Raw genomic sequence first — 27,290 nt, 5'->3', positions numbered from 1 at the left:
ATGGATAGAGAGATGGTAAGTGGATTCATGTTTTCAATGTCTACATGACAATCTCACACTTATGCGCCTGCGGCGTGATAAGGAAGAAGTTGACAGGCTTCATACTTTCATCCGTCGTCTCAGGCCCCAGTCTCGCCCCCCTACACTCACGGAAGAATTTTGCAGCCGCCAACCTCAACTCCATACGCGCGAGATGCACTCCAATGCACACCCTTGACCCAGCACCGAAGGGCGAAAACACTGCTTTAGCAAGAGGTGAAAGCTCGTTTGATGGTAGCCATCGTGTGTGGTCGAAGGTATCGGGGTTGGGGAACAGAGAAGGGTCGCGGTGCAGGGAGTAGCTTTGTGTGCCTACGATTGTGCCTGCGGGGATGAAGTGGTGGGCGAGTGTTGCGCCGCCTGCGGGTGTTAGGCGAGGGAGGGTTGCTGGTGCGGCGCCATACAAACGCAAAGTTTCTTCAATCACGGCATTGAGGATGGGCAATTTCTCCAGGGAGGCATCCGTGGGTTGAGCATCGGTGTTGTTGACTTCGTCCTCGAGAGCGGCTTGTAGGGAAGGTTGCTTGAGCACACACCAGGTTAGGTATGTGAGGGTTATGCCTGTGGTGTCTGAGCCTGCGACGATCAGGTTTCCAGCTTCTGTTTGGATATCTTCGTCGGTTAAGGTTCCATCGCCCTTTTCGGTTTCGTTGATTGCTGTGGCGAAGATGTTGGAAGTGCCGAAGTCTTGGGCTTTGCTGTTTTTGACTGCTAAGCGTCCCTGCTCGAGCAATACACTGTTGGCGTAGAAGATGTTTCTCATGGCGGCGAAAGGTAGGTGACGGCCTATCCAGAATACCAGAGGTAATTCCCAACTGATGGCAGAGCAGATGGTAGCTTTTTCAAGAGCTACGATGTAAGGTACTCTCTCACCGCTTTCGAGCATGTGGAAGGATTCGCCAAACATCAAGTGAGCAGAGACGTCTGTAGCTAGGTATGTCCACCATTTGAGTACATCTGCTGTTCCAGAGACGGCGTCTGCTTTGATGCGCGCAACAGCCAGATCAACTTTCTCGCGAACAACATCTTCCCATTGCTCGCGCAAGTGGCGCTGACTGAAGCCTTTAGCCAGTAACTTCCTTCTAGCAGCATGTTCTTTGGGGTTGGTCATGTTGAAGACACCTGGGCATTTGCCCACGCCATTGGTGTTGAGATACTCATACCAGTTGGTTTTGTTGAAGCCAGAGCCAATCTTGTGGATGTCTTTGAAACTGGCTGGGTCGTTGACGGCGATCTCATTAGGTGTGATGCGTACGATTGGACCGTATTTTTGGTGGAGTTCGTGAATGTAGTCGGCTCGGCGGCCACCGAGGACTGCTATCTTCAAGCGCCAGTTTACTAAGGTAGCGTGCCAGGGTCCTGGTATGCCACGAAGAGGGGTGAAGAAGGCTCTGTGCGCGACCTAACAGATGTTAAAAGTGTGTGTAAGCCAGCATAGAACTGACGCACCTTATAGGAGATGTATACAGCTGTGACAGCGATATAGAGCCACACCAGATTGGAGTAAGAGAGTTGTGCCATGGTCAGCGATAGCTTATGGGCTTAGTCCAGATGCTAGGAAAAGACACGACGCAGGCTTTATACAAAGTCGTGGATTTAGAAGACACAACATCTAGGCCCAGCAAGACATGATGCATGGTTTGGAGGACATGTGGGCACGATGCATGTGGAGCCGTCGGATGGCATTGCTACCGTATCCGAGGTATGATGACCTACCAAATGCCTACCTTTTGGCGAACAGGTATGCAAACGCCGTGGAACGGGTGTAGAAAGTATGAGAATACCCCGCAATGAGTGAGCTATCGAAGTAGAGCTCATGCCCACTCGACTTGATTCTCCAAGATATCTCCACGATTTGGTGATTTTGTGGCTTGTGGGGGAGCGATTGATGTGAAAATCGTGTTTCGGATTATGATCAGGAGCCTCATGTGTCCGTCGTGAGCATGGTATATATTGCACTTGGTCGACAGGGAGCGAGTGTCCCTGCAAGAATGGATAGATGATGGTTATTCGATTATGACTCCGCGTGCTGTCGGAATTCCATGGCGGACGGCTGAAGATCAGAATCAAAAAGCGTGCCAAGACAGGTCTGCTGGTGCGGCTGCGGCTGCAGGGACTTTTGGGCAAAGTGTTGGCATCATGTGCCTGAAAATAGATTGAGAAACACCAAGCAACCAGGACGAGCGTTTCGTTTCGTGCTTCCGCTTTCTGTTACCCCTCGAGACAAGCACCGTCTAGGATTCGTTTTGTTCGCCTTTCCTTCTCTCTATACCGCCACTCGTTCACCCGTACATTCACGCATACCACAACTTGCGCTCACAGACGCCGTCCACATATCATATCCGCGCGCGGCAAACAACAACGCAACAAGAGCATGGGTTTTGGCGACTTTGACACAATATGCAGGCAGGCCGCCCTGCCGCTATGCACAATGGTCGGTAGCAATGGTGTCAAGGGCACCAAAGGAATACAGCCCGCCTGCTACTCTCGCACAATCGAGGTGGCCAACACGGTCATCTTCCAGGGCGCTGCTGGCATCGCCCACATCTGCGCTCTGCTCATGACTGTCATCATGATTGTCCATGTTCGCAGCAAGTTCACCGCTGTCGGTCGCAAGGAGATCATCAGTTTCTTCTGGGGATACTTCCTGCTCACCATCGTCTCGCTACTTGTCGACTGCGGCGTCGTTCCTCCTGGCTCTGGCGCATATCCCTGGTTCGTCGCTGTGCAGAACGGCCTCGCTTCCGCCACTTGCGTTTCCCTCATGATCGCAGGATTCGTCGGTTTCCAGTTGTATGAGGATGGTACATTTCTGAGTGTCTGGCTGCTCAGAATCTGCTCGGCCACCATGTTCGCCATCACTTTCATCATCAGCATCTTGACCTTCCAAGGCTGGGCCGGTCTGGGTCCCGACAACACCGTTGGTCTTTTCGTCGTTCTCTACATATTTAGCGCCATATTCCTCGCAGTCTACGTCGTCATGCAGGTCCTGCTCGTCGTGGGAACTCTTCAAGATAGATGGCCATTGGGCCACATTGCTTTTGGCGTCTTCTTCCTCGTTGTTGGCCAGGTCCTCATCTATGCATTCGGCAAGGCTGTCTGTGAGGGAATTGCTCACTACATGGACGGCCTCGTCTTTGCTACCGTCTGTAATCTTCTTGCGGTCATGATGATCTACAAGGTAAGCATTCCAATCCGTCTTCTATCTCTACTAGTCCTGTACCAACGCTCGTGCAACAGTTTTGGGACTCTATCACCAAAGAAGATCTCGAGTTCTCGGTTGGCGCAAGAGTCAACAACTGGGATCTCAAGGCCCAACTTCTCAATGAGGAAGAGAAGAGAGCCACCATGTACATGGACAGCGAATACGATAGCTTGTATCACCAAGCCCCGCGTCAACAGTCCATGTACGGGAGCTCCAACGGCATCTAACCACATTCTTTCAGCACTGGAAACAGCACACAAAGCGTCATCTTCATCTTCATAGAAAAGCATTGCGCACGGAGTCACGAGTTTTATTCTTTTAATGATCATCAATAGGTTGGGAATTGGTAATGGACGGGTAGGAGCATATCTAGTTTAGCCCAATAATATCTACAGTCATACCCTCATTCTAACAGGGACACATAGAAGCCTCGGAAGTGCAGGCGGATATTTGCGGTCCTTTACCAATTTGACCATCTTTGGAGCGTTCTGAGCGAGTGTTCCCAACATTCTTCCCTACCTAGCTGTCTGCAATTTCTGTTTCTGACGCGTTCCGAACAAAAAGCCCTAAAACGCGATCAACTCTAGATCGTGCTTTTCCTCTCCTTAGCGTCGAACATATTCCTTTAGTAATCACAAATAATCGTGATTGCTCGGATTTCTCGGCTTCATCATCAAGCCATGGACGAGGGCTGGTCAACGATATGAATGAAAGTTCATCTCACCCTGAGCAGCGGAGGGACCACGCTGGAGGGCCGGCATCCGCGGAGCGGCCTCATCTCCATCGCACAGCATGCTTTAGCTGTCGATCATCAAGACAAAAATGTGACAGACAGAGTCCATGGTACTAACAATCCACTGAACACCAACACAGCTTCTGACAATGCTGTAGTACCCGGTGTATCTCACAGCAGAGACGATGCGAGTATCCTCAGATTTCCAATCGAGGCCGAAAACAAGGAAGTGTCAAGTAAGTCGAGTTCATCACTTGTGTGTGTTCTTGTCTCATGCAGAGCAGCAAACCAGACACAGTCGAGAAGCTTTTGCAGCGTATCCATGAGAGTCCTGTTGGCGAGCAAGTGATCGCTGCTATCCTGTCTTCGTCTCGAAATCTGCAACCTTCTGGTTCTATCTCGGATACACAAAGTGTACAGGGTTCAGCAGATCGCACACCTGAGACTAGAGATGTGTCAGTGGCATACAGCGTCACCAAATCAGAGGACAAGCGAGTGGAGTACACTCGTACGAACGGTGATTCTGTAAGCTCACTTATATCACCTCTACACATTCTCGCCGATGCCGTGGAAACCGAAAGACTGGCATCACTGCACATCCTAGATCCAGCCCCGGCTGTAGCACAGTCTGAAGAAAACCAGTCGAATGATGCAAGCAACGGGTGGCTGTCCCGCAACTCTACAGAGCGGCTGATCAAATATTTCAGTATGTTGGCCAGCTTCTGCCTACCATTTCACTACTGATGGCCTGTTCTTCTTTTCTTAGAGCCTATCTCCCTATCACAGAAAGACTGGCAAGTTTTGGCTTCTCAGCCGCTCAATGCTCCTTTGAGGCTCAGCTCTTTGACTTGCGATCCGATCAGTTCTCGTATCATAAACGACAATGATGCCGAGAGATACTTTGACTTGTAAGTCTTCGCCTGTGACCGTTCACATCGAAAGTATATGGCTGATTGGGTGATAGATTCTTCAAGATTCGGAATCCGCTTGTGTGTCTGCTGGATCCTATTCTTCATACATCAGAAAATGTCCGACCGCTATCTTTCACTCTCTTCTCCGTGGTCTGTGCACTGGGATGTGCGATATCAGACACTCAAAGAGATCGGTCGTTGTACCCTACTCTACTAGCTCTGGCGGAAAGCAACATCAAGTGGTCGATAGCGACGTCTGTTAAATCTGTGGAAACTATTCAAGCGATCTTCACCATGGAGTACTGGTCACCTGTCCATGAAACCCAGAAGGATGATCCGTATTGGTTGCACATCAGCCACGTATGAAACGTCCCTCCACTTCACGAACCTCTGCTGACCTTATGCAAAGGCAATCCTGATTGCCAGAGAATTAGGCCTCAACAAAGCAAAGTCTGTAACAGATTTAGTCTCGACCTACACTTCGTCCACAGCAAGTTCAAACTTCAAGGAACGATTCCATCGAAATATCGAGAGAACATGGCTCGCTGCATTCTTTGCCGAAAAGAGCTTTGGTATCGTCACTGGACGGGTAATGAACGTGGGTCGATCAGAGATCTCCGAAACGATATCTGAATGGTGGAAGAAACCAATGGCTTGTCCATTTGATCGAGTCATCAGTGGTGTTGTTGAGATGCGAATTCTTCTTGTGAGTATCGAAGTGCACAATCGTAGATTCGGGCGCTGATGCGACATGAAACAGATGCAATATCTCGAAGAAAGACAAAACATGGCCAAGACCAGAGACCTGGTTGAAGATTGGCAAGCACGAGGCTTCGCAGCCCTCCAGGCTCTTCGCGAACAGCGCTGCTCCCCCAGCAACTCGCAAGACGAATCTGCTTCAGCAGAATACTTGCCCATCCTCGCATACTACATGGATCACAGCATTCTGGTCTTGAACGCGAATGCTTTGCGAGATTTTGTTGCAACTAACTCTATGGAGTGTCTAGCGAACCCCTGCAAAATTTCTCGCCAGACCGTCGATGTCGCATGCAGGTCATTGACTCTTATACTGACTGACCCGGTCTTACTCCAGCATATGTATGGCACTCACAACAACCAACTCATCATGATATGTCACGCATCCAGCGAGATACTATTCGTAAGCCATCGCTGTCACTCGCCTGATCTGCAAGCATCCTAATCAACACTTGTAGGCCACAACACGCGGCTGCCTACCCCCAGAACTTATCGAAACAGCAGCTGCAAGAGTACGCGCCGTGACCAGACACATGGAAGCAATAGCCCGAGGGCTACCAACTTCGTCTGCGGCATCCCTATACACCACACTTTCCAACATCTTTTCAAAACAGTTGGATAAGTACATCTCGACTAGCCAAGCCAGTTGTGAAGTCTCGCAGGAGCCGATACCGACGGATTGGTGGAATGCACTTGGGGGCGACATGTTGGTGGATATGAGTGATTTGTTTCCCGAGCAGCTGTTTCCCGAGTTGAGTGGGTACGATGGTGGTGGGGATGGAATGATATGATCGAAGGAGATATAACAGTCGATATGATGCACAAAACTTATGCACATCTGAACATACAATATTATGCCGCCTTATGCACGGTACCTCGTAGATACCTCTTTCGGGTTCGTCTTTCCGGGCATCAGAAAACCCCCACCTTTCTCCACCTTCTACATAGATACGCCAATCTGCAATTGTAGACAAAGGCAGCATCCTTATATTGCGTGCTCAGGTAGGGTACAACTGCACTCGCTAGGGTAATCGCATCCATAATCCCTGCTCGCTGCAAAGAGTTCTAAGTAAAAGCAGCAACTTCCCCCTCTCTACCATCATCCACTCTTTCCTCTTCTTCGACAACCCGATTCTCTCTTTCACCAAGACAACAAATCAACGAAACACAAGAAAACCCGATCATCGCAAAAAAGTCCACAATGTCATTCAACCTCCACCCCCTCATCAACAACGGCATCACCGCAGGCTCCTCCTCCTTCTCCGGCGGCAAACTCTCCTGCCACTGCAAAGCCTCCCCCGTCACCGTTTCCCTAACCTCAAACATCGCCCACAATCACGCCTGCGGCTGCTCCAAGTGCTGGAAACCCTCTGGTGCCATTTTCAGCATCGTGGGCGTAGTACCTCGCTCTGCCCTCAGCGTCGCCTCCGGCGAAAGCAAACTATACATCGTCGACAAGGATGCAGTGATTCAGCGCCATGCTTGCAAAGAATGCGGTGTGCATATGTTCGGACGCATCGAGGTGGACCATGCCTTCCACGGTTTGGATTTCGTGCATGTGGAGTTGAGCAAGGAAAAGGGATGGCAGGAAGTCCAGTTTGCGGCATTCGTGAGCAGTGTCGTTGAGCAAGGCCTTGTTGCTCCCGAGGAAGCGGATAAAGTCAGGCAGCAGTTGAAGGGACTGGGATTGAGCACGTATGATGCTTTGAGTCCAGGTCTGATGGATGCCATTGCGGCGTTTGTGGCAAAGAAGAATGGAGTGTTGAGGGAGTCGAAGTTGTAAGAGGGGTACCTTGACGGCCTGCTCGACTGTCTTGGGATGATTGAACAGACTCTTGGATGGATGTTTGGGTATTGATTGGAACCAGATACATATGTTGGACAATGTGCAGTCAAATGATGAAGTAGATGAGACCCAAGAAAGAATTGCTCAAAAAGACATCTCAATACTAGTCTACATAATACTACTCTTTTCCCTCGTGCTGCAAGGTAGGAACAAAGGAGAAAAGTGTAATCAAATTTTGAAAAGCGCCAAAACACTAACATGCAAACGTTTCCATGCAATTATCCCATCCAAATCACTGCATTATATCATGCATCAATCATATATGCTGTTCTCACATGACACTACTGCTACTGCACACAACATCAGGAGCACAAGAACTCACATAGCCAGTCGTGAACACGGTGGTGGTCAATGTCTGCAAAGCAGGACATGTGGACGGACGAACAGTTATGGTGACTGCAAAGTCAGATGTCAGCAGGGATACAATGTCAACAGAATCACAGGACTTACTGGGACCAGTGTAGAACGATGATGTCGATGTCATCGGCGGAACGGCAGTGCCGGTGCGGCTGTCAGTGGCACCGCTAGGAGTGAATGTGGACGCGATACCAGAGTTCGCGGCAGAAGAAGCGTACGAAGTGCCACCTGAAGATGCTGCACTGGAAGCGAACGACAAAGCAGCACTGGATGCGGCACTGGAAGCGACAGACGAGGCGGCTGATGAGGCTGCAGATGAAGCGGCGGACGATGCTGCAAAGGAAGTCGCGAAAGAGTTTGCACTCGAAGCCGCCGATGAGAAAGCCAGAGACCCAGCAGAGGAGAAAGCAGTGGAGAAGTCTGTCGAGAAGGCAGAAGAATATGCCGACGAGTAGGCCGAGGAGAAGGCAGAAGAATACGCAGAAGAGAAGCCACTCGAGTAGGCAGATGAGTACGCAGTCGAAGAGGCAGTGGAGAATGGTGTACCAGAATAGGTCGTGTACCACGATGTCGAGAACTGAGTGTATACGGTCGAGACAGTCACGCTGATCGGTACTAGCGAGGTAGACACGATCGTAGAACTGGCTGGACAGCTTACAACACCAGGAGAGCACGATGTGATGGTAGTGATGTCAGTGCTGTAGATCGTCGAGGTCACCACGCCCACAGCGCTGGAACTGGTGGCAGATGGCAGGGACACAGTCGAGATTGTCACGCTGATGGGGACAAGCGTGGTCGAGACGATTGTCGAGCTAGATGAGACGATGGTGGTGAGACCCGTGCTATAGACCGTCGAGCTGATTACCGCAGTTTCAATGGGCGTTAGAACAATGGCAGAGCTCTCAGTGTATGTGCTTGTCACGAACGCTGGTGCAGACGATGTGCTAGTGCTAGAGGCAGCGGCACTAGAAGCAGTCGTACTCGAGAAACTGCTAACAACGCCCACGCTGATTGGCACAAGCGTAGTAGAAATCACTGTCGAACTTGCTGGACAATTTGTCACGTCTGCTGAGCACGACGTCACGGTGGTAATGTCGGTGCTGTAGATAGTGATCATCAAAGGTCCGCCAGGGTTCGTGAGTCTGGTAGCTCTGTATCCGATGGTGCCAGCAGGGAATGGAGTGGTACCCGACGAAAGATCTGCTGCGTTGTGCAAACGACACTCTAGGGTGTTTTGAATCCATGTAGCAGCCAAGCATCCAGAGACTCCACTACAGGTGTTGACACAGACGTTCAAGTTTCGAACGCTGGTGACTGTCGTAATGCCCACGGTATTGTAGTCGCTCGTACAATCAACACTATAGTTATTTGGTGGCGATTGCGAGTCCTGGAAGTAGTTACCACAGTACTGCGAATAACTAGTTGGAGTTGAGGTTGCGGTGGAAGAAACAGTTACGCTGACAGGCACCAATGAGGTCTGGACGACGGTTGAACTTGCCGGACAACTTTGAACATCTGGTGGACATGAGGTAATCGTGGTTATATCCGTGCTGTAGATGGTTGAGGTGATTGGACCGTCGTTGGCATCCTGGGCAGGGGCGCGCAAAGCGAAGAGAGTACCAGGCGAGTACCCCGTGCCAGAGACTTGTGCAAACAGCTGACAACTGCCTGAATTTAGGTTATACGCAACAGCTCGGCAGAAGTCGACACCGTCGCACTGAAGCTGACATTCGTGGAAAGCTGCTTGTTGTGCATCTGTTTGGCGCTTCTTCAAGACTGCCTTGGCGTCTTCTTCGGAATATAGACTCATCATCATGTCGTCGAACATCAGAAGTTCAGCATCTCGTTTGGAGGTGTCGGTATTGTCGCTCCGCCAGCGTTTGGAGTTGTCGGTATTGTCGCTGCTGGCGGGGACAATGACGGTACCACCAGTGACTCCAGTATCGCACTGATGGTTATATGCCTTACCATCGGGATCGGTACAGGTGACGTTATTGACGTTAGGACAGGCAGGCACCGTACAAGCGGGAGCTGGGGCCTCTTGAGACACGTAGGTGGCAGTGGCAGAATAAGTTGAGCCAGGATCAAAAGTGCTATAAGCCGAGGGGGTGATAGGGATGCGTGTCTCGGTCGTGGCAGTGGTAAGAGTGGTGGCAGTGGACAAACTGGACGTAGGGGACAGGACGGCCGTGATTGTGGAGAACGAACCACTCACGGCCGAGCTTGTCGCAGGTATCGAGCTGGATGCGGCTCCTGTACTCGATGGAGCAGTGATCGTCGCGAACGAAACACTGATGGCTGAACTTGTTGCGAGTATTGAGCTCGACCCAAGTACTGAGCTTGATACGGATAACGGACTCGATGCAGCAGTGATCGTGGAGAGTGAACCACCAGAAGCTGATCCTGTTGCAGATGACTGACTCGAGGCAGAACTACTTCCAGAGGATGATGGACTCGATATAACAGTATTTCCAGAGGATGACACGGCGGATGACGAACCAGTAGTAGACCCCGACGATGGTGGAGGACCTGTGCCAGCACGAATAAGGACACCAACGCTGATAGTGTTGGCAGCACTGCTAATGGCATTCTGTGCAGATCGCAAATAACATGTGCCTCCCAATTGCGTAGCGTCACCGGAGTAAGTGAAGAAGCTACAGCCAGCAGTGGTATCGCAAGCACTTATACAACCAAGCAGACCTTGATTGTTAGACCCCACGACGGAAATCAAGTTACCTCCAGAATCAGAACTACAGTGGATCTGGTAGACCGAATTGTTGCTACTGGTGTAATAATCGCCATCAACGGCAGGACAAGAGGGTGGGGCAGTGCTGGTCCAGTACGGCCCTGTGATGGTTGACGAGCCCGATACGGGCAGAGTACTGGAGACAGGCGTCGTGGAGCCCAGACCGGTGGCGCTGGAAGATCGAGTCGATGATACGGGCGAGGTGGGGTTGACGATTGAGGAGAAGACTGAAGATACGCTGGATGACAGGCTCGATGCTGATGAGGAGGAGACCGATGAGGCAGAAGATCCGCTTGACTGTGGAATGTTAGAAGTGGACAACTCGCCCGAAACGATGCTACTTGCTGAGGAAGGTGTGGGGGAAGTATATGTGGAAGAAAGGGACGAAGATGCAGGAGAAGGCGATGAAGGGCCAATCGATTGCGACGCGCTAGAAAGCAGTGAAGATCTGGTTCCAGTCGTCACACTCGATATGGTTCCGCTGCTCGTTGATAATGACGGGGCTGACGTCGCCAAACTCGACGATGATGTGATAGACGATAGAGCCGAAGCGATACTAGACGAAACGCTGGAAGCCGAGCTCGAGACGACGCTAGACAGGGAGCTTGCCGAAAATGAGACAACACTGGCCGACGAGCTCACTGATAGGACAGAAGAGGAACCCAGACTTGACGAAGAAGAGCTCAGGCTTGATGAGAGGGAGCTCGATACCGACGAAGAGAGACTTGATGCGGAAGAGGAGAGCGTCGAAGGACTTGATGTTGGGGAGCTCAGTGTCGGAGATGTCAGACTTGATGAAGTCAAGCTCGTGGAAGGCAATGTCGAGAGACTTAGTGTCGAGGAACTCAGAGTTGAAGAAGTCAACGTTGATGAGCTCAGAGTAGAAGAAGTCAGCGTCGAGCTCAGCGTCGAAGAATTCTGTGTCGACGAGGTCGATGTCGATGAACTGTGTGTCGAGGAACTCAGGGTCGAGGAACTCAGGCCCGATGAAGTCACAGTCGAAGAACTCGAGGTTGGTGAAGTCAGCGACGAAGAGATCAACGTTGATGAGGCCGGGGTAGAGGAACTCAGAGTAGAAGAATTCAGGGTCGAAGAGTACAATGTCGACGAGCTCAGACTTGACGAAGTCACAGTCAGGGAACTCGAGGTTGGTGAACTCAGTGTCACGGACGTCAACGTTGAAGAAGTCAGCGTCGAGGAAGTCAGCGTTGATGATGAGGGACTTGATGTGGAGAACGAAACTGATGATGTCGCTGTCGTCGCTGTCGTTACTGTCGTCGCTGTAGTAAGGGTGGTCACTGTCGTCGCTGTAGTAAGAGTGGTCACTGTTGTAGCTGTCGTGGCGGTCGTGGCTGTCGTCGGGGTTGTGGCTGTCGTGGCCGTAGTAGGAGTTGCCAGAACAGAGCTAGACGAAGACGATCCACTAGACGAAATACTGCTCAATACTGAAGATGACGAGGAAGACGAGAGCGAACTTGACACGCTGCTACTCGAGGAGGAAGAAACTGAGCTCGAAGCTGAGGATGATCCCGATAGTGAAGCGGCGATTGCACCAGCTGAACTGCTCAACAGAGAAGACGTCGACGAGGAAACGCTGCTCGATGAAGATGAAGACAGACTGCTGCTTCTCGATGAAGAGAGACTTGAACTGCTGCTAGATGATGCTGACGAACTGCTGCTAGATACTGACGAACTGCTCGAGGATGAAACGCTCGAAGACGAGCTAGAAAAGCTCGAAGAGGTAGGAGAGGATGTGGGAGTGACGCTGGACGAGGAAGTAGACGAAGAAGTGGTGCTCACCGAGGTAGAGGTCAATGTAGAGGAACTCAGTGTCGAAGAAGTCAAAGTCGAGGAAGTCAGAGATGAGGAAGTCAGAGATGAGGAAGTCGACGAGGTAGTCGACGAGGTAGTCGACGAGGTAGTCGACGAGGTAGTCGACGAGGTAGTCGACGAGGTAGTCGGTGTCGTCGCTGTTGTAGGCGCGGTAGCCGTTGTAGGCGTGGTACCTGTCGTGGGTGTTGTAGCTGTTGTGGGCGTCGTAGCGGTCGTGGGTGTGGTGGCCGTCGTAGGAGGATACTGAGAATCAAACGAACTCGAAGAACTGGAACTCGAACTAGAAGAACTAGAACTGGACGAACTAGAACTAGAAGCACTAGAGCTAGAACTGGAGGCAAAACTGGAAGCACTAGAGCTGGAACTAGAGCTAGAACTCGAACTAGAACTTCTGGAGGAACTGAGCGAGGAACTCGAACTGGAACCCACAGTGACCAGATTGTTTCGCACAGGGTTCTGCGATGCCTGAACGTAATCACCACCAGAGGAAACGTAGGTACCCACGATACGCTTGATGAAACATTGTCCTACATGATAAGTGAAGGAAGTGCAAGTCGGGAATCCGTCGCAGATAGCAAAGCACTGCTGGAAATTTTGAATATTGTTGAACACAGTGTTGGCGGCAGCCGAGAGATCGTAGCCACACATGATGAAGTAGTAAAGACCGTTGACAGTGCCGTTCTGGTAGGGATCGTAGTAATAAGTTCCATTGCTCTGAGGGCAAGTTGGAAGGACCGTGGAGACTGGGTAACCCATATAAGTTGAGCTAAGGGCTCCTCCGCTTACTGTCACGGCTGATGCGGACGTGACTGAAGTTCCCGTTGCTACGCCGGTAGTCAAAGTACCAGCTGAAGTGATGGTCGGGCTCACAGAGCTGGCCAAAGAGCTGGAAGTGGTGCTAGAGACAGAAGAGCTAGATCCAGTGCTGGAGGAACCGGTCGTGGTTGTGGTCGCACTTACAGTGCTGCTGCTGGTACTGGTAGTCGTTGTCGTAGTCGTGGTTATCGAAAGTGTGGAAGGACAGGAGATGGCACTCGGCGTTCCAGTCGAAGCATAGATCGACGATAAGTAGTCTTGACTTGGACCGGCAGGGTTGGTCCACTTGTAGAAGAAGTTCAGCGAGAAAGCAGCTGCATCGATGTAACCACCGGAACCAGATCCAAAAGAGTATTGATGAGGCCAATTTGCGAGGCGGAACTGAGTAACAAGACCGAGAAGTCCACTCGTGGAACCGAACTCCGCCTTGGTCACGTTGCCTCCGTTTGTGATGGTGGTGACGTTGTCGGTCGTCAAGTTGTTACGCGTAGCCCAGTCCTGAGTCCAATGGGGAATGGCCGGCAAACAGTATCCTCTGCGGCCACCTCCAAAGTATGGAATAGTGCCGTCACCGTCGCCGTGGAATTCGATCATAGGGGCACGTCTGGCGGGGCTACAGACAGAGTGTATCAGGTCGTTCGTCAGGATAGCGTTGGGCAAACAGACTGATGAAGAGTCATTGGTCTGTGTGTAGTATGCTCCGGAGTGAGGTGCAAACGCATTGAAAACTGTGGACATGGTTGGATCGCAAGCCAGCACGTTTGTCAGGCCACCACCGTTGCTGAAACCAGCTGCGAAGACACGGCTTGTATCGATACAGAACTGGGATGAGATATTGGCCACCAAAGTGCTGACGAAGTTGAGATCGTTGATAGTCGTATTGCCCACCCAACTTGGATCACCTTGCCATGTGGGCTGACCCGTAGAGTCCTTGATTGCTGTGGGATAGACCGCGATACCATAAGGATTGATTCTCTCGAGTGAGAAGCCAGTTCCGCTCTCTACGGCAGTTCCACTATCGCCTCTTCCGTGGAAGACCAAGATGAGTGGGGCTGCTTTGCTGGGGTCGTAGGTGGACGGCACGTGTATGTTGTAAGTGTGGACATAACCGTCGGATCCATTACCACTGAATTGCACACTGGCTCCACCAGCATTGATCTGAGAGTTCAATGGCGTACCACATCCGGTACTTCTGTACAGTCCGTTCGAGACAGGTGCCGGGTAACCCGGTGCAGTAACGTAGATTGTGGCGGTGTTGCCGGATGAAGGTCGAACGATATTGCTAAAGGTCCTTTTCAGATAACAGGCGGTCCCAACGTATGTAACTGTGGTACATGAGTTGACTTTGTCGGCGCTGCAGTACGCCATGCAAGTAGCAAAGTCGGGAACATTGTTGACTGTGTTATATGAGCCAGGCGAGCTATCAGCCGAACAATAAACGGTGTATTGTTGGCCGCAAGAGTCTGTGTAAGAAGCCGTGGCCGCACTGCCGGAACAGAGACCATTGGTACCTTGGGCGACAGCAAGAGAAGCAAGTGACAGAAGGAGCGCGGTCGCTCGTAGGGACACCATTTTGGCGACAAATACGAGTGAGAACGCGATTACGAGACCGGAAGAACGAACAGAGGGGAGAAGAAGTCATATTGATGAACGATTGTTGACATGCGCTCTGGAATGCAGTCGATCGGTACCTGCATTCCATGAGATATGAGCAGCTCGACCTACATGTAAAATCCCCTGTATCCCAATGGCCACCAAGCAAGGAATGCACGCAGCCGCTCGGTCTCGATGGCTGATCGAAATCTCGTGATAACGTCTTCGTAGGGGCGAGACTTTAAGGCGATGCGTGTTGCTGACTGTAGTGTAAGTCTCTAAGAAGGTATCGATCTTCCCTTGACGGATATGTGTCTGTCTACGCCAGCAGTCATGTATGGGAGTCGGTATTGCGATTCCATTGAAACGTTGATTGTGGGTGGCGTGTATACTTTGACAGTCAATTGCGTTCTTTCTAGTTTCTTGGACGTCGAAGACGGCGCGAGATGGACTTTGTAGATGCGACAAGGTGAGTCGAGATGAACGATGGAGCGCGTGCACAACGCGTTGGTCTGCTGTCGACTTCGCTGAGCGATATCGGAAGGAGCTTCGCTACTCATACGACCCTGTCAATATACATCAACATTTTCTGCACATCACGCACGATAAACGACAATATGGATGCTCACCTCAAAATATTCCGGTTCTTCTCTAAACTGAAATATTTCGAAGAAATACTAGGTGTGGTGTCATGACGATTAGAAGTCTACGTGAATCTTTTCAAAAAACATCAAGCATGTCTTCTTAACGCCTTGATTTGCAATGCTATACAGCGTGCGATACAAGACTGTCCATGCGCTTTTTGCATCGAAGTATTAATTCATCTCACAGCGATACCGCACAGCTGAAAGGAGACAAAAAAAGTGAACAATGACTTGAATGCGCTACAGAAAAGTGAACATTCGTCAAGGTGCAGACTCGGTCATGGCAACGATGATGCCCAGACGCAGGTACGAACAACGCAACATGGGAGGAATGTATTACCTAGTTTCTGGCCAACATCCCAAATTTCCTCGAGACTCAGGCAAGTCGTATCATTTGGGAAGTCATCTACAGCTTTGCCTTCTCAGCCCGGCTCAGGTAAAGTTTTATCTCTACGCCTTGCACCCCCACAAGCATACGCCTCAAGATCTTTCCACTGGGTGACTTTGGCACTGCCGATACAAACACAATGTTACCCGTCAACCACTTGTACCGTACAGTCTTGGCTTCCATCAACTGCTTGATCTCTTGAGCTAGGGCATGAAGCTCTGGAGTTTTGGGCCCATTTGGCGTACACTGAGCCAATAGATGTTTCGAAGAAGGCACGACATAAGCTCTAGGTAGCTCTGTTGCAAGACCGGCATCGAAGAGACCACATACAGCGGCATCGGCTACGGAAGAGCTGCCGCAGAGGATGTTCTCGAGTTCGGAAGGCGAGACCTGGAAGCCCTTGACTTTCATCACATCCTTCAAGCGATCGGTGATCCAGAGGTGACCTTTGTTGTCGATTTTGCCCACGTCACCAGTGTGGAACCAGCCTTCGCTGTCGAGAGCTTCGTCGGTGGCTGCCTTGTTATTGAGGTAGCAGGTCATGTTTGTTGGAGACCTGAGATAACCGATTAGCATCACAGCGGTGATTGAGCGGCAGTGGTAGCTTACCTGATCAAAATCTCGCCCTCGAGGCCCTTAGCTACGACCTTGGTGGGTTCGTCGACAGACACGATCTTGAGCTCAATACCGAAACACGGCATGCCAGTGTTCCCTAGCTGTGGCTGAATCACTTCCCATGTCTCTCCTACTTGGTTACACACGGACCCAGATTCTGAGAGACCGTAACCCTGCACAGAGCTGTTAGTGCAAGAATTGAAAGACACGCCGAGTTTGGCTTACCAGCTTTATCAATATACCCAACCTCCGATAAACTTGTTCGACAATCTCTGATGGTAGAGGAGCACCTCCGCTAACAGCGCCCTTGATACTCGTGACGTCGTAAGCATCCAGCATGGGCGATTTGGCAAGTATCACAGCGACTGGAGGTGCCATATGTAGGAAGGTGACGCGGAAGCGCTGTACGTTATCGAGCATAAGCTTGGGATCAAACTTTGGCATGACAAAGATGGTGGCTCCGGATGCGACCGCAAGTAGTAGGACGTTGCACAAGGCAAAGATGTGGTAGAATGGAGCAAAGCCTAGCCATCGTTGATCTCCATCGAATGCCTGGTTGATATGCCAAAGTGAGTGTACGTTGCTGACAAGGGCTTGATGCGAGAGAACAACACCCTTGGATTTGCCCGAAGTACCAGAAGACCAGAGGATGACTGCCGTTCGTTTCTGGTATTCGCCTGAGTTGAATTGAACTGGAGCCTTTAGTGGCTTTGAGGCTAGCAACGCTTTCCAGTCTTGTGAATGGTGATCCTGACCGGTAGTCTTGGTATGCGCAGAAGGGAGACCGTACTCGTCGTGAGAAGGGTCTACGATATAGATACGGTGTTTGTTGATGAGATTAGCCTTGACTTTGGGGCTCTCGGTCTCGCCGATGGCTGCATTGAGAACCTGCAGACCTTCTGGCGTTGTCACAACGACTTGAGGTTCGGCGGATTTTAGAATCCATGCGAGCTCACCAGATGTCAGTCCAGGGTTAGCCATAGTCACAGTCAGGCCTGAGGCAAGCACACCGAAGAGCAGCGGAGCAAAGGCCAGGGAATTGGGAAGATGTAGCAAGACAACTGGAGAGATTATTGGAGTATTGCTATCCGAGGAGAGAGGAGCAGTAGGGGTAGGTTGCAGGCCTAAAGCATGCAGTCCAGCTGCAATACGCAATGAATCGATTCGGACTCTATCCCAACTGACTTGGGCGGCTGTGTAATGTTGGTGAGGGTACTTGGAAGACCAGTTGCTAAGTACCTACCTGAGAGAGGATCAACAAGCAGAGGCTTGTGAGGAGCTATGTTGGGTATGACATGGTTGCGAGATTGAAGGTCGGGAGCATGTTGGGAGACAGGGCCATCCTTTCGAAGAGGATTGGAGAAGATGAAGTCGAAGATGTTGGCTTGAGGAAGAGCTGGAGGTGGAGCGCCAACGTAGGACAGTTCGAGATCAGACATGATGGCAAGAAGAACGCAGACGATGAGAGATTCAGATGGCAAGAGCTACCTACTAAAGTGGTCTACCTAATATGTTGAGATGAAGCAGGAAGGAGAGGATGACCTCGGGGGAGGCTGGGTTTAACCGGGGTAAGCTGTGGAGAATTGCCGCTCACCGCCCTGGCCCGAAAGGGGAAGGCGCCAGGGTGCAGCTGCGACAGAAGGGGGAAATTATTGATGCGCCGTGGTAGAGACTCGCGAGTCGTACGAGTAATCTCAACCAATTGAAGCCTGACTTCTACTTTCTGCACTTTGTTCGAGTGCCACAGTCTCTTCCATACCGACACGCACACAATGGCAGACAACACAGTCTACCGCGCGAGCACCTTTGCTCCCGTCAACATCGCCGTCATCAAGTAGGCCCTCCTTGACAACAACCAACATCGCATAAACAGATGACCTAACCAAGAGCAAAGATACTGGGGCAAGCGCGATGCCAAACTCAACCTTCCCACCAACAGCTCGCTGTCCGTAACGCTGTCGCAAGACGACCTCCGCACCCACACCACCGCCTCTTGCAGCAGCCAATACCCCAAGGACTCCCTCACCCTCAACGGTTCCGACCAGGACATCTCAGGTGCCCGTACACAAGCTTGTCTGGCTGAGCTGCGTACTCTGCGTCGTCAAGTCGAAGAAGCCGACTCATCACTCCCCAAGCTCTCGTCGCTGCCCCTCAAGATTGTCTCGCGCAACAACTTCCCTACTGCCGCTGGTCTGGCCTCGTCCGCCGCAGGTTTCGCTGCCTTTGTCCGCGCCATTGCCAACCTCTACGACTTGAAGTCGACACCCACGGAATTGAGCCGGATCGCAAGACAGGGTTCTGGTTCAGCATGCCGCAGTCTGTTTGGAGGTTACGTTGCATGGCAAATGGGTGAGAAGAAGGACGGTAGCGACAGTGTTGCCGTCGAGGTCGCTCCCGCAGAGCACTGGTCCGACATGCGCGCCGTCATTCTCGTCGCATCCGCCGAGAAGAAGGACGTCAGCAGCACTTCTGGCATGCAGCAAACCGTCGCAACCTCGACTCTGTTCGCCGAGCGCATCGCAAACACCGTTCCTCGCCGCATGCAAGAGATGGAAAAGGCTGTTGCCGACAAGGACTTTGCTGCGTTCGCCAGCCTCACCATGAAGGACAGCAACTCGTTCCACGCTACCTGCCTCGACACCGAGCCCCCAATCTTTTACATGAACGACACTTCGCGCGCCGCCATCCGTATGGTCGACATGATCAACTCCGAGGCTGGCAAGACCATTGCTGCATACACCTTTGATGCCGGCCCGAACGCTGTCGTCTACTACCAGGCTCACGACGAGGCCAAGGTCGCTGGCGTCTTCAAGACCGTCTTGGGTGACAAGGAGGGCTGGGAGGGCGCTCGCGGCAAGTCTGTCGAGGCTGCTAACACCCCCAAGGACTCACAAATTGCTGCCGATCGCCTGAAAGAAGGTATTAGCAGAGTCATCCTCACCTCTGTCGGGCCTGGTCCTATCAAGACCGAGGAGAGTTTGATTGACGAGAACGGCAACACCATCTAAGATGACTTCCTCTTCAACTTCTTCATCGTCATTTGATAGACATAACTTTTATTATAATCACGGGCTACTGCAAAGCTTTGCATGTCCACCAAGCGAAATGCAAGAGATACCATTTGTTTCAGTCGATATAATTCATCGTTCTTCTGCCAAAGAAGCCTTGCCTGTACCTGCTGCAAGCAACCGTCTTCCCTCTATCAGACAATTCTGCCTATATCTGCTCTGACATACACACTCTATATCACCTCATAACTTCGCACCCCCCTCAACCTCCGGATCAATATTCGTCTTGTCATGCTCACAAGTACTACACACCCTTCCCACTCTATCCCTCACCACACCCCTAATCGCCGCCTGCCGTCTCCCCACATGCACAACCTCACACTCCACAGTGACTTCCTCACCCACCTTACACGCCCTCACATACTTGACATCCAACACCCTGCTTACTCCCCCCAACATCCAAAAACCTGGTTTTGCTATCGCGGCCAAGGCGAGAGTGGTGCAGTTGTCGTAGATGAGGGAGTGAGCCGCGCCGTGTAGGTTTCCGAGGGGGTTGGAGTAGTAGGGTGGTGGAGTGAAGCTGAAGGTGACGAGGGAGGTTGTGGGGGTGGGTGTGGTTACAGAGACGAGACGCAGACCCGGTGTCGAGGGAGTGCCGTTGTAGAGGGGAGAGGTAAAGCGCTGGGGATTTCAAATGTCAGTCGATGAATCCAAAGTCTCCTGAACATTTTTTGCTTCTCCGAGTGTTTTGAGTCTTGGAGGATGTGTGTTACATAGATTTCTTTTCTTGTTTTCGATGTTGAGACGAAGTTCACACACGCTTGAAACCAATCATGTCATGTTCTAAAGGCAAGAGGACCGGAGATTACTTACGTCCTCGCCTTCATGTCCACTCTTGTGTATCTCCATCATACGCTCAACTCTCTGATACGCTGATAGATTATCCCATCCTTCGTAGCCTTTATCGGCAAACATGGTATCCGGTGTTTGCGGCATTGACGCAGTATGACAAGGATTGAAAATAAGACGAAAAGACAGACACAACTGGAAGCTCGGAACTGTCAGGCAGTGGCAGAAGATTATATATCTTGGAAGAGAAAAGAAAGGTTGTGGTGTGGTTGTCATAAGGGTCGACTTGGGTGGATGCGGAGAGGGCAGCGGCCAGAAAGAGCCTCGGCTCAAGTTTCCTACAGAGTGAATCTAGACCCTGCAACAGGTATCTCATTCGTTCCACGGTCCTTTGAGTCCACTTTGTATTCAAGGGGTAGGAGCAGTATTGGTATGCTTGCTCGTATACCATCAATCTATATCCTGACAATATCGCATCTCGCCCTATTAAACAACTGATGATCAACATCCTCGTCCCTCTCCCTCTCATCCTCAGTCAACTCCCTAGGCCCCACGATCAATCTCGCATAAGTACCCGCCGCTCTCTTCTTGCTCGCCTGCCCAGGGTTAACCACAAGCACTCCATCCACAACCTTGACAAACGGCGTCAACACACTGGGCAACACCAACAGATCCGGGCTGACCGTCAATATCTCTCCAAGCTTCATATACGCGACATCCAAACTAGCACCCACGGTCAAAGCCTTCTCATCTCTGGGAAGAGGGGGAAAGACTGGGAAGTAATGGCGTTGGGTAAGGACGTTGCGGGCTAGAGATGCTAGGGCGTCACTGTTGAGGCCGCTCACGACGCGTTGTCTTTGCATTTCGAAGAGTATGTCTTGACTGCTGATTGCTGTCATGAAGTCGTTGCAAGATACTGTCATGGGGTTCGTGACGCAGGTTGCTTGTTTGGGCAGGCCGAGCTCTTTGCGGGCAAGACGGTCTTGTGGCCAACTGATATGTTTCGACACAGCGTCGCGGACTGATGGTACTAGGATGATTGTAATGCTGGGCAAAGTTTGAGCGAGGCGATTGAGTGGTTGAGAGACGAGAGCGCGGAAAACGTCAGTCAGTGTGGCAGAAGAAGGATCGATCTTGGTGTCGGCGGGGAGAGAGAAGTCACCACTGGCAACCTTGGGGTGTTCGATGTCGATGAAAGGACCGCTGAGAATCAGGAGATCGGCCTTGGTCTCTGCAGCTTGCGAGCAGAGTTCGTGTAAGCTGTCGAAGGACAAGTCGCTGTCTGTTGTGTAAGGACCGGCTCCTATGATGATGTTTAGAGGCCGCGTCTCTGTACCGTCATCGCTTTGCAGGCGTTCGTTGTGTACGTCGATGTTAGTAGGAGCTGTGGCAGGTGGTTGTAGCGAGGATACAGGCAAAACCTCGGTGACACTGAAGTATTCTCCTGATGGGTTGTTGCCTCGAAGAGCAACGATCTTGCCGGGAAAAAAGTCGTAGCCGCCCTTCTCCATACGTAGGGGTACACGCAAGCCAGCGCCCATGCGACGACTGGTTTCCAAGACCATTGAAGCAGCGTTCATCCTCCCCTCGCTCGTGTCCGAAGCAATGCGTCCCACAGCTACGATCTGTGTCGGACTCATGGCAGCGGGGTTGCCGAATGCCGAGTATTCTAGTTGGTGTTGTTTCTGTACGACTTCGACAAACTCGTCGATGCGCTCGTCGAGAAATTCGGAGGCTTCTGAAAGCTTCATGGCCATAGGTCGATAGCCGAACTTGGCCATGTCGGTGTTGGCTTTTAGCTTAACGCGAGCCTCGGCAGGTGCTGTTGAAGGAGTGGGAGGCATCGCGATGTGGCCGTTGAGTTGTTCGACAATCTGACCAGCATTTTGACGTTCGGCGAAAGGAATAGCTCTGGCACATTGTCAGCTCTGCGTTGTTTGCAATGGACTCATGGTATCAGACCCTAGTTGAGATGGTTCAGCTGCTGTTGCACCTAGGGTTGGAGTCTTGTCACCTGCTGGCGAAGCCGTGTTGTTGAGCTTGGTTGCTTTCGCTGAGGGAGTGCCGAAGTCGTTCCTTCGCTTCATGGGTGGTCCTCGAGATGGTGTGCCTGAGACCAGTCCATCCAGACTGCGACAGAATCAGTATTGAATCGTCCAGTATCGGCGCAGGTTGACGTACACGCCGAACACATCACCAGTATTGGCATTCCTCGGAGTGCCATTGGTGCTTCTCTTGTTGGCGCTTTGCATGTGTGCCTTGCCCCTCGACTCTCTTTCCAGCGCGTCCTGAAGGTCTTTCTTGAATTCTCGGGCCGTCTTGTAGTTCATCTGGGTATCCGGGCCCATCTTCAAGCTGTAGGCTTCCCATTTGAAGAACATCTCTTGAGGGCTGAGCGAGTGAATTCGCAACGTCGACTTGAGTTCGCCCAGTACATCGCCTTCGAGTTTTGTGTTTGGTGCTGCGAAGAGCTCATTGATTTCTGCTGTCTGGTCCTCCATGGTGAGTTGTATGTATGTTGACTATACGATCGTTGGTAGAGCAAAACATTCGAGCAGCGAGCGTGTTTGAAAGACGCGTCGCACTTTCCGCGAGTCGCGTCGCCCGTCACTTCTCGGAAAGGCAAGTGTGCCGATCATCACCATCTCACCAGCCCAACCCTGACCTTCGACAAGGGACACAATGTCGCTTTCCAGACAGAGATGCAAGTATGAACATTTGCCATAAGTACTTCTTCGATCACACGGTGAACTTTTATCTGGGACGTACATCACTGAAGTGGTTCACAATATTAAGTGACTTTAAGTAGACATAAGTCTCAACCTAATCATTGATCTCTTCCATTTTCCAAGTCCCAAGACAGATTTTACATCCCGAACTTTCCCAGTGGCGAGCTCTCTAACCTCATCATACTCTCTTCATTCTCAACATCGCCCTCGAAACTGAACTCTTCCGCTTCTTCCATCTGCAGATCCAGTTCCGGTGACAGTACAGGACTCATCGCAATCTTTGGCCGAGACTTAAACACGCTAGCGTACTCTGCGTCTTGCTCAAACAATTTGTCTCTGGGCGTTGTATCACGTGTGCCACCAAGAGAGCTTCTGCTTGCCTTCATGGGCGTGGAAAATTGGGCTGCATTCGAGGGGAAGAATGCCGACTTGGGCCGCTCCTTGGTTGTAGTGCAGCGTTGAGGTGGAGGGTGTAGAGACGCCTGGTTCATGGATGCCAGAGCACGGTCAGCCAGCGAGACACGTCGGGACTGCGTGAGTGCGGCATCGGAATCCATGGACGATGTCGGAGCACCAGGGGCTGATTGAGGTAGCAATCGACTACTACTGCTACTACTGAAAGAGGCCATGGATAGGCGAGCCCGCTCGGAGAGGTCGGGGCGCTCTGGCGATCTTGAAATCGCTGGCGATGGACGAGAGACTTGCGGTGGATATTCTGGTAGCTCCGGTGATGGAGATGATCGTTGACGTTCTTCCAATGTGATTTCGTCGATCCTGTGTTCCAGCGTTATGACGGGATCCTCAGCCGAGCCATTGTGTCCGGAGTTGGCTGATCTGAGATATGCTATACCCCCTGGAGAAGCAGCATTGCTAATTGGAGTCGCCTCGCTCTTTCTTAGGGAGCTTGGGATATGGGCTTTGACATATCTTTCTCGATCTTTTTGCACACTGGGACTGGGTTCTGCAAAATCGGGTTGTCCTAAAGCAGAGCCCTGAGAACTCCTTATCGCGGAACCGGAAGGCAGACCATACTCGGTTCTCACAGACTGAGGCGTGGCCAGGGGCTGGCTGTGAGTCCGTGACAGCCAGTCGTGTGTCTCGTGTCGCTCGTTGCGGGTGCTTACTGGTGTCGAGTTCGCAGACTCAAGAAGTGGTTGTTTGAGTGGCGAGAAGAGGTCCTCCTTAGGTCCCCTTGCGCCTCCAAGGAACACTGGTATGGATGCCTGTTGTAGTATGGTGTTTGCACGCCGTACCATACCAGCTGAAGGAGGTGCTGCATGATATGAAGCTTGACCACTCCATTTCTTTGTCCTGACCACGTCAAGCAAATTCTGCTTCATGTCCTGGACAACTCGATTGTATTCCATTGAGCTTTCAGACGTGGAATGTTCCACAATGTCAGACGACGTTTGTCCAGAATCGATGTTTTTATGTTTGTTAAAGACATCTAGCCCATCGCTCTTTGCTGTAGAGTTTCGAGTAACCGAGAGAGCTGAGTCTTGGACAGAATCTGCTGGCTTGTTCGTCTCTTCGAAAACCTCCTTGTACGTCTTCCACAAACGCAAGCGATCATTCTGCTCGACAACACGAGATTGTAAAGTTGCAAGCAGAGATACGCTTTCTGAAGGAACTCGGGAAAGCGTCCCCTGTCGGATATGCTGCCACAGATCATCAAAACTCGAGTCCATGTGGGCGTCAGCAGAAGCAACCTTAGCACCCGCCAACAGCGCGTCACAGCCTTCTATGCTGCCAACCCAATTCTGACGGAGTTCGCGTCTGATCAATGTCTCGGCGTCAGCTGGCAGCATATCTGTAGTTGCTTCTTGCATTTCAAGTAGCGTAATATGACGCTGGTGGTAATCATTGGTCTTTTCATAGAGCGATGTGCGGAAATTATCGAGCGTGAGATCCAGAGTCGCCCGGCTTTGCAGAGTCTTTGCCAAAGATGCACAGTATGCCAGAGAGAGGGGGACAATAGTGCTCAGCTCGCGCTTGTCGATGTTCTTTGCGAGGGCAATACTCCTGCCAATAGACAGAGGCTGTTTACGGCGAGTCGAAAGAATCTGCTTGCGAACCACGGCCGCAGAGAACAGAAGCAAGATCTCTTCGAACTTGTCGCCTTTACAATCATCAAGCATGGTTTTGCGTAGTGTAGCTTCTCTGCCTAACACATCGTTCTTTTTCAACTCGTTCAGACATCTGAATAGTGCGGCACGCAGATTCAGAGATTGTATCGGCTCCAAAGGCGGAAAGAAGGGTTGCAATTTCTGAATTCCATGAACACAAAATCAAGCGATCATGATGAGACTTGACCTACCTCGCGAGTGGTGTCTTTATCCCAGACCCCGAACAAATGATAAAGTGACCATTCAGTGCAGGACACACGCTTCTTCTGATTCTGAAGCGCATCCTTAGTATCGAAAGTTTGTTCCGTGATATCAGGCCAGTCTTGTCTTTGGTCGAGGTTGAGAAGGCGAAGATTAGAAACAAAAAGAGATATGTTTGAAGGTGACATTGGGCGTGGCTTTGGTGGTGGTCTCGTGGCATGGCTGAGATTAGGGGTCGGCCCAGCCACCGATGCGGGTCGTGACATGGCTTTCGGACGTGATTCTCTACGGTGCTAGCCAGAGTCCATTGTCTGGATATGCACGATGCAGTCCTCCGTTTGAGGTGGCAGGTGAAAAAAGGCCAATCAACACAGGCCTGAGTAGAGTAAACATCGGTCAAGAGCGGTAACGACGCCCGAAGCCACTGCCCAATGATTCAGGCCCTGAGAGCTCTATACGAGTAGCTGCTACCCAACCTGTCCAAGCGAGTGCCTCGATGATGCTCTCTCTTGCACTTCGTTCCCTCGATTGTTCTGGATCTTGCCTCACCATTGCAAGGTCACAGGCAGGGGTGTTGTTACCGTGTCTCCCATGCTAGAGCAAGCGGGTTTCGCCGCACGGCCTGATGCATTAGCAACTTTGGCGTCTCGTCCAGGCCGATAAGGCCGCATTGAAGCAATCGCAAAGCGTCTCACTGAGAACAAAATCATCCTCACTCCATCTGTACGCGTCGACATTACTATACTAGTTCCCGGTATTCGTAGAGCACGCGTCAAAGAAACCACATTATACAGAATGGCGCCCAGCGAAGATGCCGTGGTAACCAACTCATCACCCAGTACGCTCACTCTACTGTCACATGCAATGGCTGGGGAGCATCGCTGACGTTCTGCACAGAACCGACCTCTGGCCTTCTCGCACCGCATCAAGTCTCAAAATGGACTCCCGAGACCGTCCTCTCCACCATGGCTCCGCTAGAAAAGAATTCGTCCTCGCCCGTTCCGTTCTTCCACCTACTGGAGCGTCTAAAGACAACCAAGCGTGAGGGCTGGCGCAGATTCGGCATCAACCACGGCGAATCTATCTCGGATCACATGTATCGCATGTCCATCATCACCATGCTTTGCCCTGCCTCCCTCTCGTCTCGTCTCGACGTACCACGCTGCACTAGAATGGCTCTGATCCACGACATGGCCGAAGCCCTCGTTGGCGACATTACACCAGTCGATGGCGTGCCGAAGTCAGAAAAGAACAGAAGAGAGGCTGAAACTATGGACTACATCTGCTCGACTCTGCTTGGCAAGGTTGGCGGTGGCCTTTCGGGACAGGAGATGCGCGCTGTGTGGCAAGAATATGAAGACAGCCAGACTCTTGAGAGCAAGTTCGTTCACGATGTCGACAAGATTGAGCTTCTGCTTCAGATGATGGAGTACGAGCGTTCTCATCAAGGCCGCATCGATCTCGGCGAGTTCTCATGGGTCGCCCAAAAGATCGAGTTGCCTGAAGTCAAGAGCTGGTGCAACGACTTGTTGCGCGAGAGAGAAGCTTTCTGGGCTGAGTTGAACAAGAAGCCCACAGGCAGCACCTTGAACGAGGAGCAGGAGAAGCAGCACCAACAGTATTACAGCAAGAACGGTAGCCCATCCGCTTGAGAGCAGAGTAACACGATGAGGGAGCGATTGGTTCAGGATTTCTCATACAGCGTGCATCCAGCGAGTCCAAGGCGTATCTGTGGCAGGGTTACACATGGACAGGCGTCAGGAACGCTAATGGTTTTTGTACAATTCAGCCGGCGACGGTACGTATGCATCAATTCATGAAGATCAAAGTCACTGTTTCAAGAGGATGCATAGCTCTACACGTGATCGCCTACGCCTGCCATTAGCACCTACATA

At 51.4% G+C, this 27,290-nt stretch overlaps 13 protein-coding genes across 13 annotated transcripts; 6 read left to right on the top strand and 7 right to left on the bottom strand.

Annotated features, from left to right (window-relative positions):
• Window positions 1-40: 40 nt before the first annotated feature.
• On the bottom strand, window positions 41-1,560 carry M436DRAFT_34730 (cytochrome P450 monooxygenase; the record flags this gene model as incomplete). The annotated part of the gene is made up of 2 exons (XM_013576095.1): window positions 41-1,441; window positions 1,489-1,560. The coding sequence occupies 2 exons, from the start codon at window positions 1,558-1,560 to the stop codon at window positions 41-43; spliced, it is 1,473 nt and encodes a 490-aa protein (XP_013431549.1).
• An 853-nt stretch (window positions 1,561-2,413) lies between these two features.
• On the top strand, window positions 2,414-3,471 carry M436DRAFT_35386 (uncharacterized protein; the record flags this gene model as incomplete). Its single annotated transcript, XM_013576211.1, has 2 exons — window positions 2,414-3,220; window positions 3,280-3,471. 2 exons carry the CDS (start codon window positions 2,414-2,416, stop codon window positions 3,469-3,471), a joined length of 999 nt encoding a protein of 332 aa, XP_013431665.1.
• A 476-nt stretch (window positions 3,472-3,947) lies between these two features.
• Window positions 3,948-6,435, top strand: M436DRAFT_35405 (uncharacterized protein; the record flags this gene model as incomplete). Its single annotated transcript, XM_013576217.1, has 8 exons — window positions 3,948-4,087; window positions 4,136-4,213; window positions 4,259-4,683; window positions 4,744-4,885; window positions 4,942-5,248; window positions 5,298-5,594; window positions 5,649-6,047; window positions 6,103-6,435. The coding sequence occupies 8 exons, from the start codon at window positions 3,948-3,950 to the stop codon at window positions 6,433-6,435; spliced, it is 2,121 nt and encodes a 706-aa protein (XP_013431671.1).
• A 410-nt stretch (window positions 6,436-6,845) lies between these two features.
• M436DRAFT_36595 (putative glutathione-dependent formaldehyde-activating enzyme) lies at window positions 6,846-7,427 on the top strand (the record flags this gene model as incomplete). Its single annotated transcript, XM_013576429.1, has 1 exon — window positions 6,846-7,427. The coding sequence occupies one exon, from the start codon at window positions 6,846-6,848 to the stop codon at window positions 7,425-7,427; it is 582 nt and encodes a 193-aa protein (XP_013431883.1).
• Window positions 7,428-7,722: 295 nt separating this feature from the next.
• Window positions 7,723-10,436, bottom strand: M436DRAFT_60005 (uncharacterized protein; the record flags this gene model as incomplete). The annotated part of the gene is made up of 5 exons (XM_013576681.1): window positions 7,723-7,725; window positions 7,813-7,886; window positions 7,941-10,012; window positions 10,056-10,279; window positions 10,347-10,436. 5 exons carry the CDS (start codon window positions 10,434-10,436, stop codon window positions 7,723-7,725), a joined length of 2,463 nt encoding a protein of 820 aa, XP_013432135.1.
• Window positions 10,437-10,699: 263 nt separating this feature from the next.
• On the top strand, window positions 10,700-12,673 carry M436DRAFT_60004 (uncharacterized protein; the record flags this gene model as incomplete). The annotated part of the gene is made up of 1 exon (XM_013576680.1): window positions 10,700-12,673. The coding sequence occupies one exon, from the start codon at window positions 10,700-10,702 to the stop codon at window positions 12,671-12,673; it is 1,974 nt and encodes a 657-aa protein (XP_013432134.1).
• Window positions 12,674-13,593: 920 nt separating this feature from the next.
• Window positions 13,594-14,610, bottom strand: M436DRAFT_34731 (alpha/beta-hydrolase; the record flags this gene model as incomplete). The annotated part of the gene is made up of 1 exon (XM_013576096.1): window positions 13,594-14,610. A coding segment is annotated over one exon (1,017 nt), but the record flags the coding sequence as incomplete, so codon positions are not given.
• Window positions 14,611-15,885: 1,275 nt separating this feature from the next.
• Window positions 15,886-17,921, bottom strand: M436DRAFT_36807 (acetyl-CoA synthetase-like protein; the record flags this gene model as incomplete). The annotated part of the gene is made up of 4 exons (XM_013576471.1): window positions 15,886-16,423; window positions 16,477-16,655; window positions 16,708-17,675; window positions 17,726-17,921. 4 exons carry the CDS (start codon window positions 17,919-17,921, stop codon window positions 15,886-15,888), a joined length of 1,881 nt encoding a protein of 626 aa, XP_013431925.1.
• Window positions 17,922-18,254: 333 nt separating this feature from the next.
• M436DRAFT_69202 (MVD1, mevalonate pyrophosphate decarboxylase) lies at window positions 18,255-19,490 on the top strand (the record flags this gene model as incomplete). Its single annotated transcript, XM_013576821.1, has 2 exons — window positions 18,255-18,316; window positions 18,377-19,490. 2 exons carry the CDS (start codon window positions 18,255-18,257, stop codon window positions 19,488-19,490), a joined length of 1,176 nt encoding a protein of 391 aa, XP_013432275.1.
• Window positions 19,491-19,733: 243 nt separating this feature from the next.
• Window positions 19,734-20,075, bottom strand: M436DRAFT_36375 (uncharacterized protein; the record flags this gene model as incomplete). The annotated part of the gene is made up of 1 exon (XM_013576379.1): window positions 19,734-20,075. A coding segment is annotated over one exon (342 nt), but the record flags the coding sequence as incomplete, so codon positions are not given.
• Window positions 20,076-20,794: 719 nt separating this feature from the next.
• On the bottom strand, window positions 20,795-22,840 carry M436DRAFT_35765 (DNA polymerase alpha 70 kDa subunit; the record flags this gene model as incomplete). Its single annotated transcript, XM_013576279.1, has 3 exons — window positions 20,795-22,250; window positions 22,302-22,469; window positions 22,521-22,840. The coding sequence occupies 3 exons, from the start codon at window positions 22,838-22,840 to the stop codon at window positions 20,795-20,797; spliced, it is 1,944 nt and encodes a 647-aa protein (XP_013431733.1).
• Window positions 22,841-23,205: 365 nt separating this feature from the next.
• M436DRAFT_69200 (uncharacterized protein) lies at window positions 23,206-25,661 on the bottom strand (the record flags this gene model as incomplete). Its single annotated transcript, XM_013576820.1, has 2 exons — window positions 23,206-25,335; window positions 25,386-25,661. 2 exons carry the CDS (start codon window positions 25,659-25,661, stop codon window positions 23,206-23,208), a joined length of 2,406 nt encoding a protein of 801 aa, XP_013432274.1.
• A 529-nt stretch (window positions 25,662-26,190) lies between these two features.
• Window positions 26,191-27,047, top strand: M436DRAFT_35826 (uncharacterized protein; the record flags this gene model as incomplete). The annotated part of the gene is made up of 2 exons (XM_013576287.1): window positions 26,191-26,233; window positions 26,293-27,047. The coding sequence occupies 2 exons, from the start codon at window positions 26,191-26,193 to the stop codon at window positions 27,045-27,047; spliced, it is 798 nt and encodes a 265-aa protein (XP_013431741.1).
• Between the last annotated feature and the right edge of the window lie 243 nt (window positions 27,048-27,290).

This window comes from Aureobasidium namibiae (genome assembly GCF_000721765.1).
Source record: "Aureobasidium namibiae CBS 147.97 unplaced genomic scaffold scaffold_1, whole genome shotgun sequence".
NCBI lineage: Eukaryota > Fungi > Ascomycota > Dothideomycetes > Dothideales > Saccotheciaceae > Aureobasidium > Aureobasidium namibiae.
Note: the sequence above shows the minus strand (reverse complement) of the source record. Positions and strands in the feature narration are given on the sequence as shown.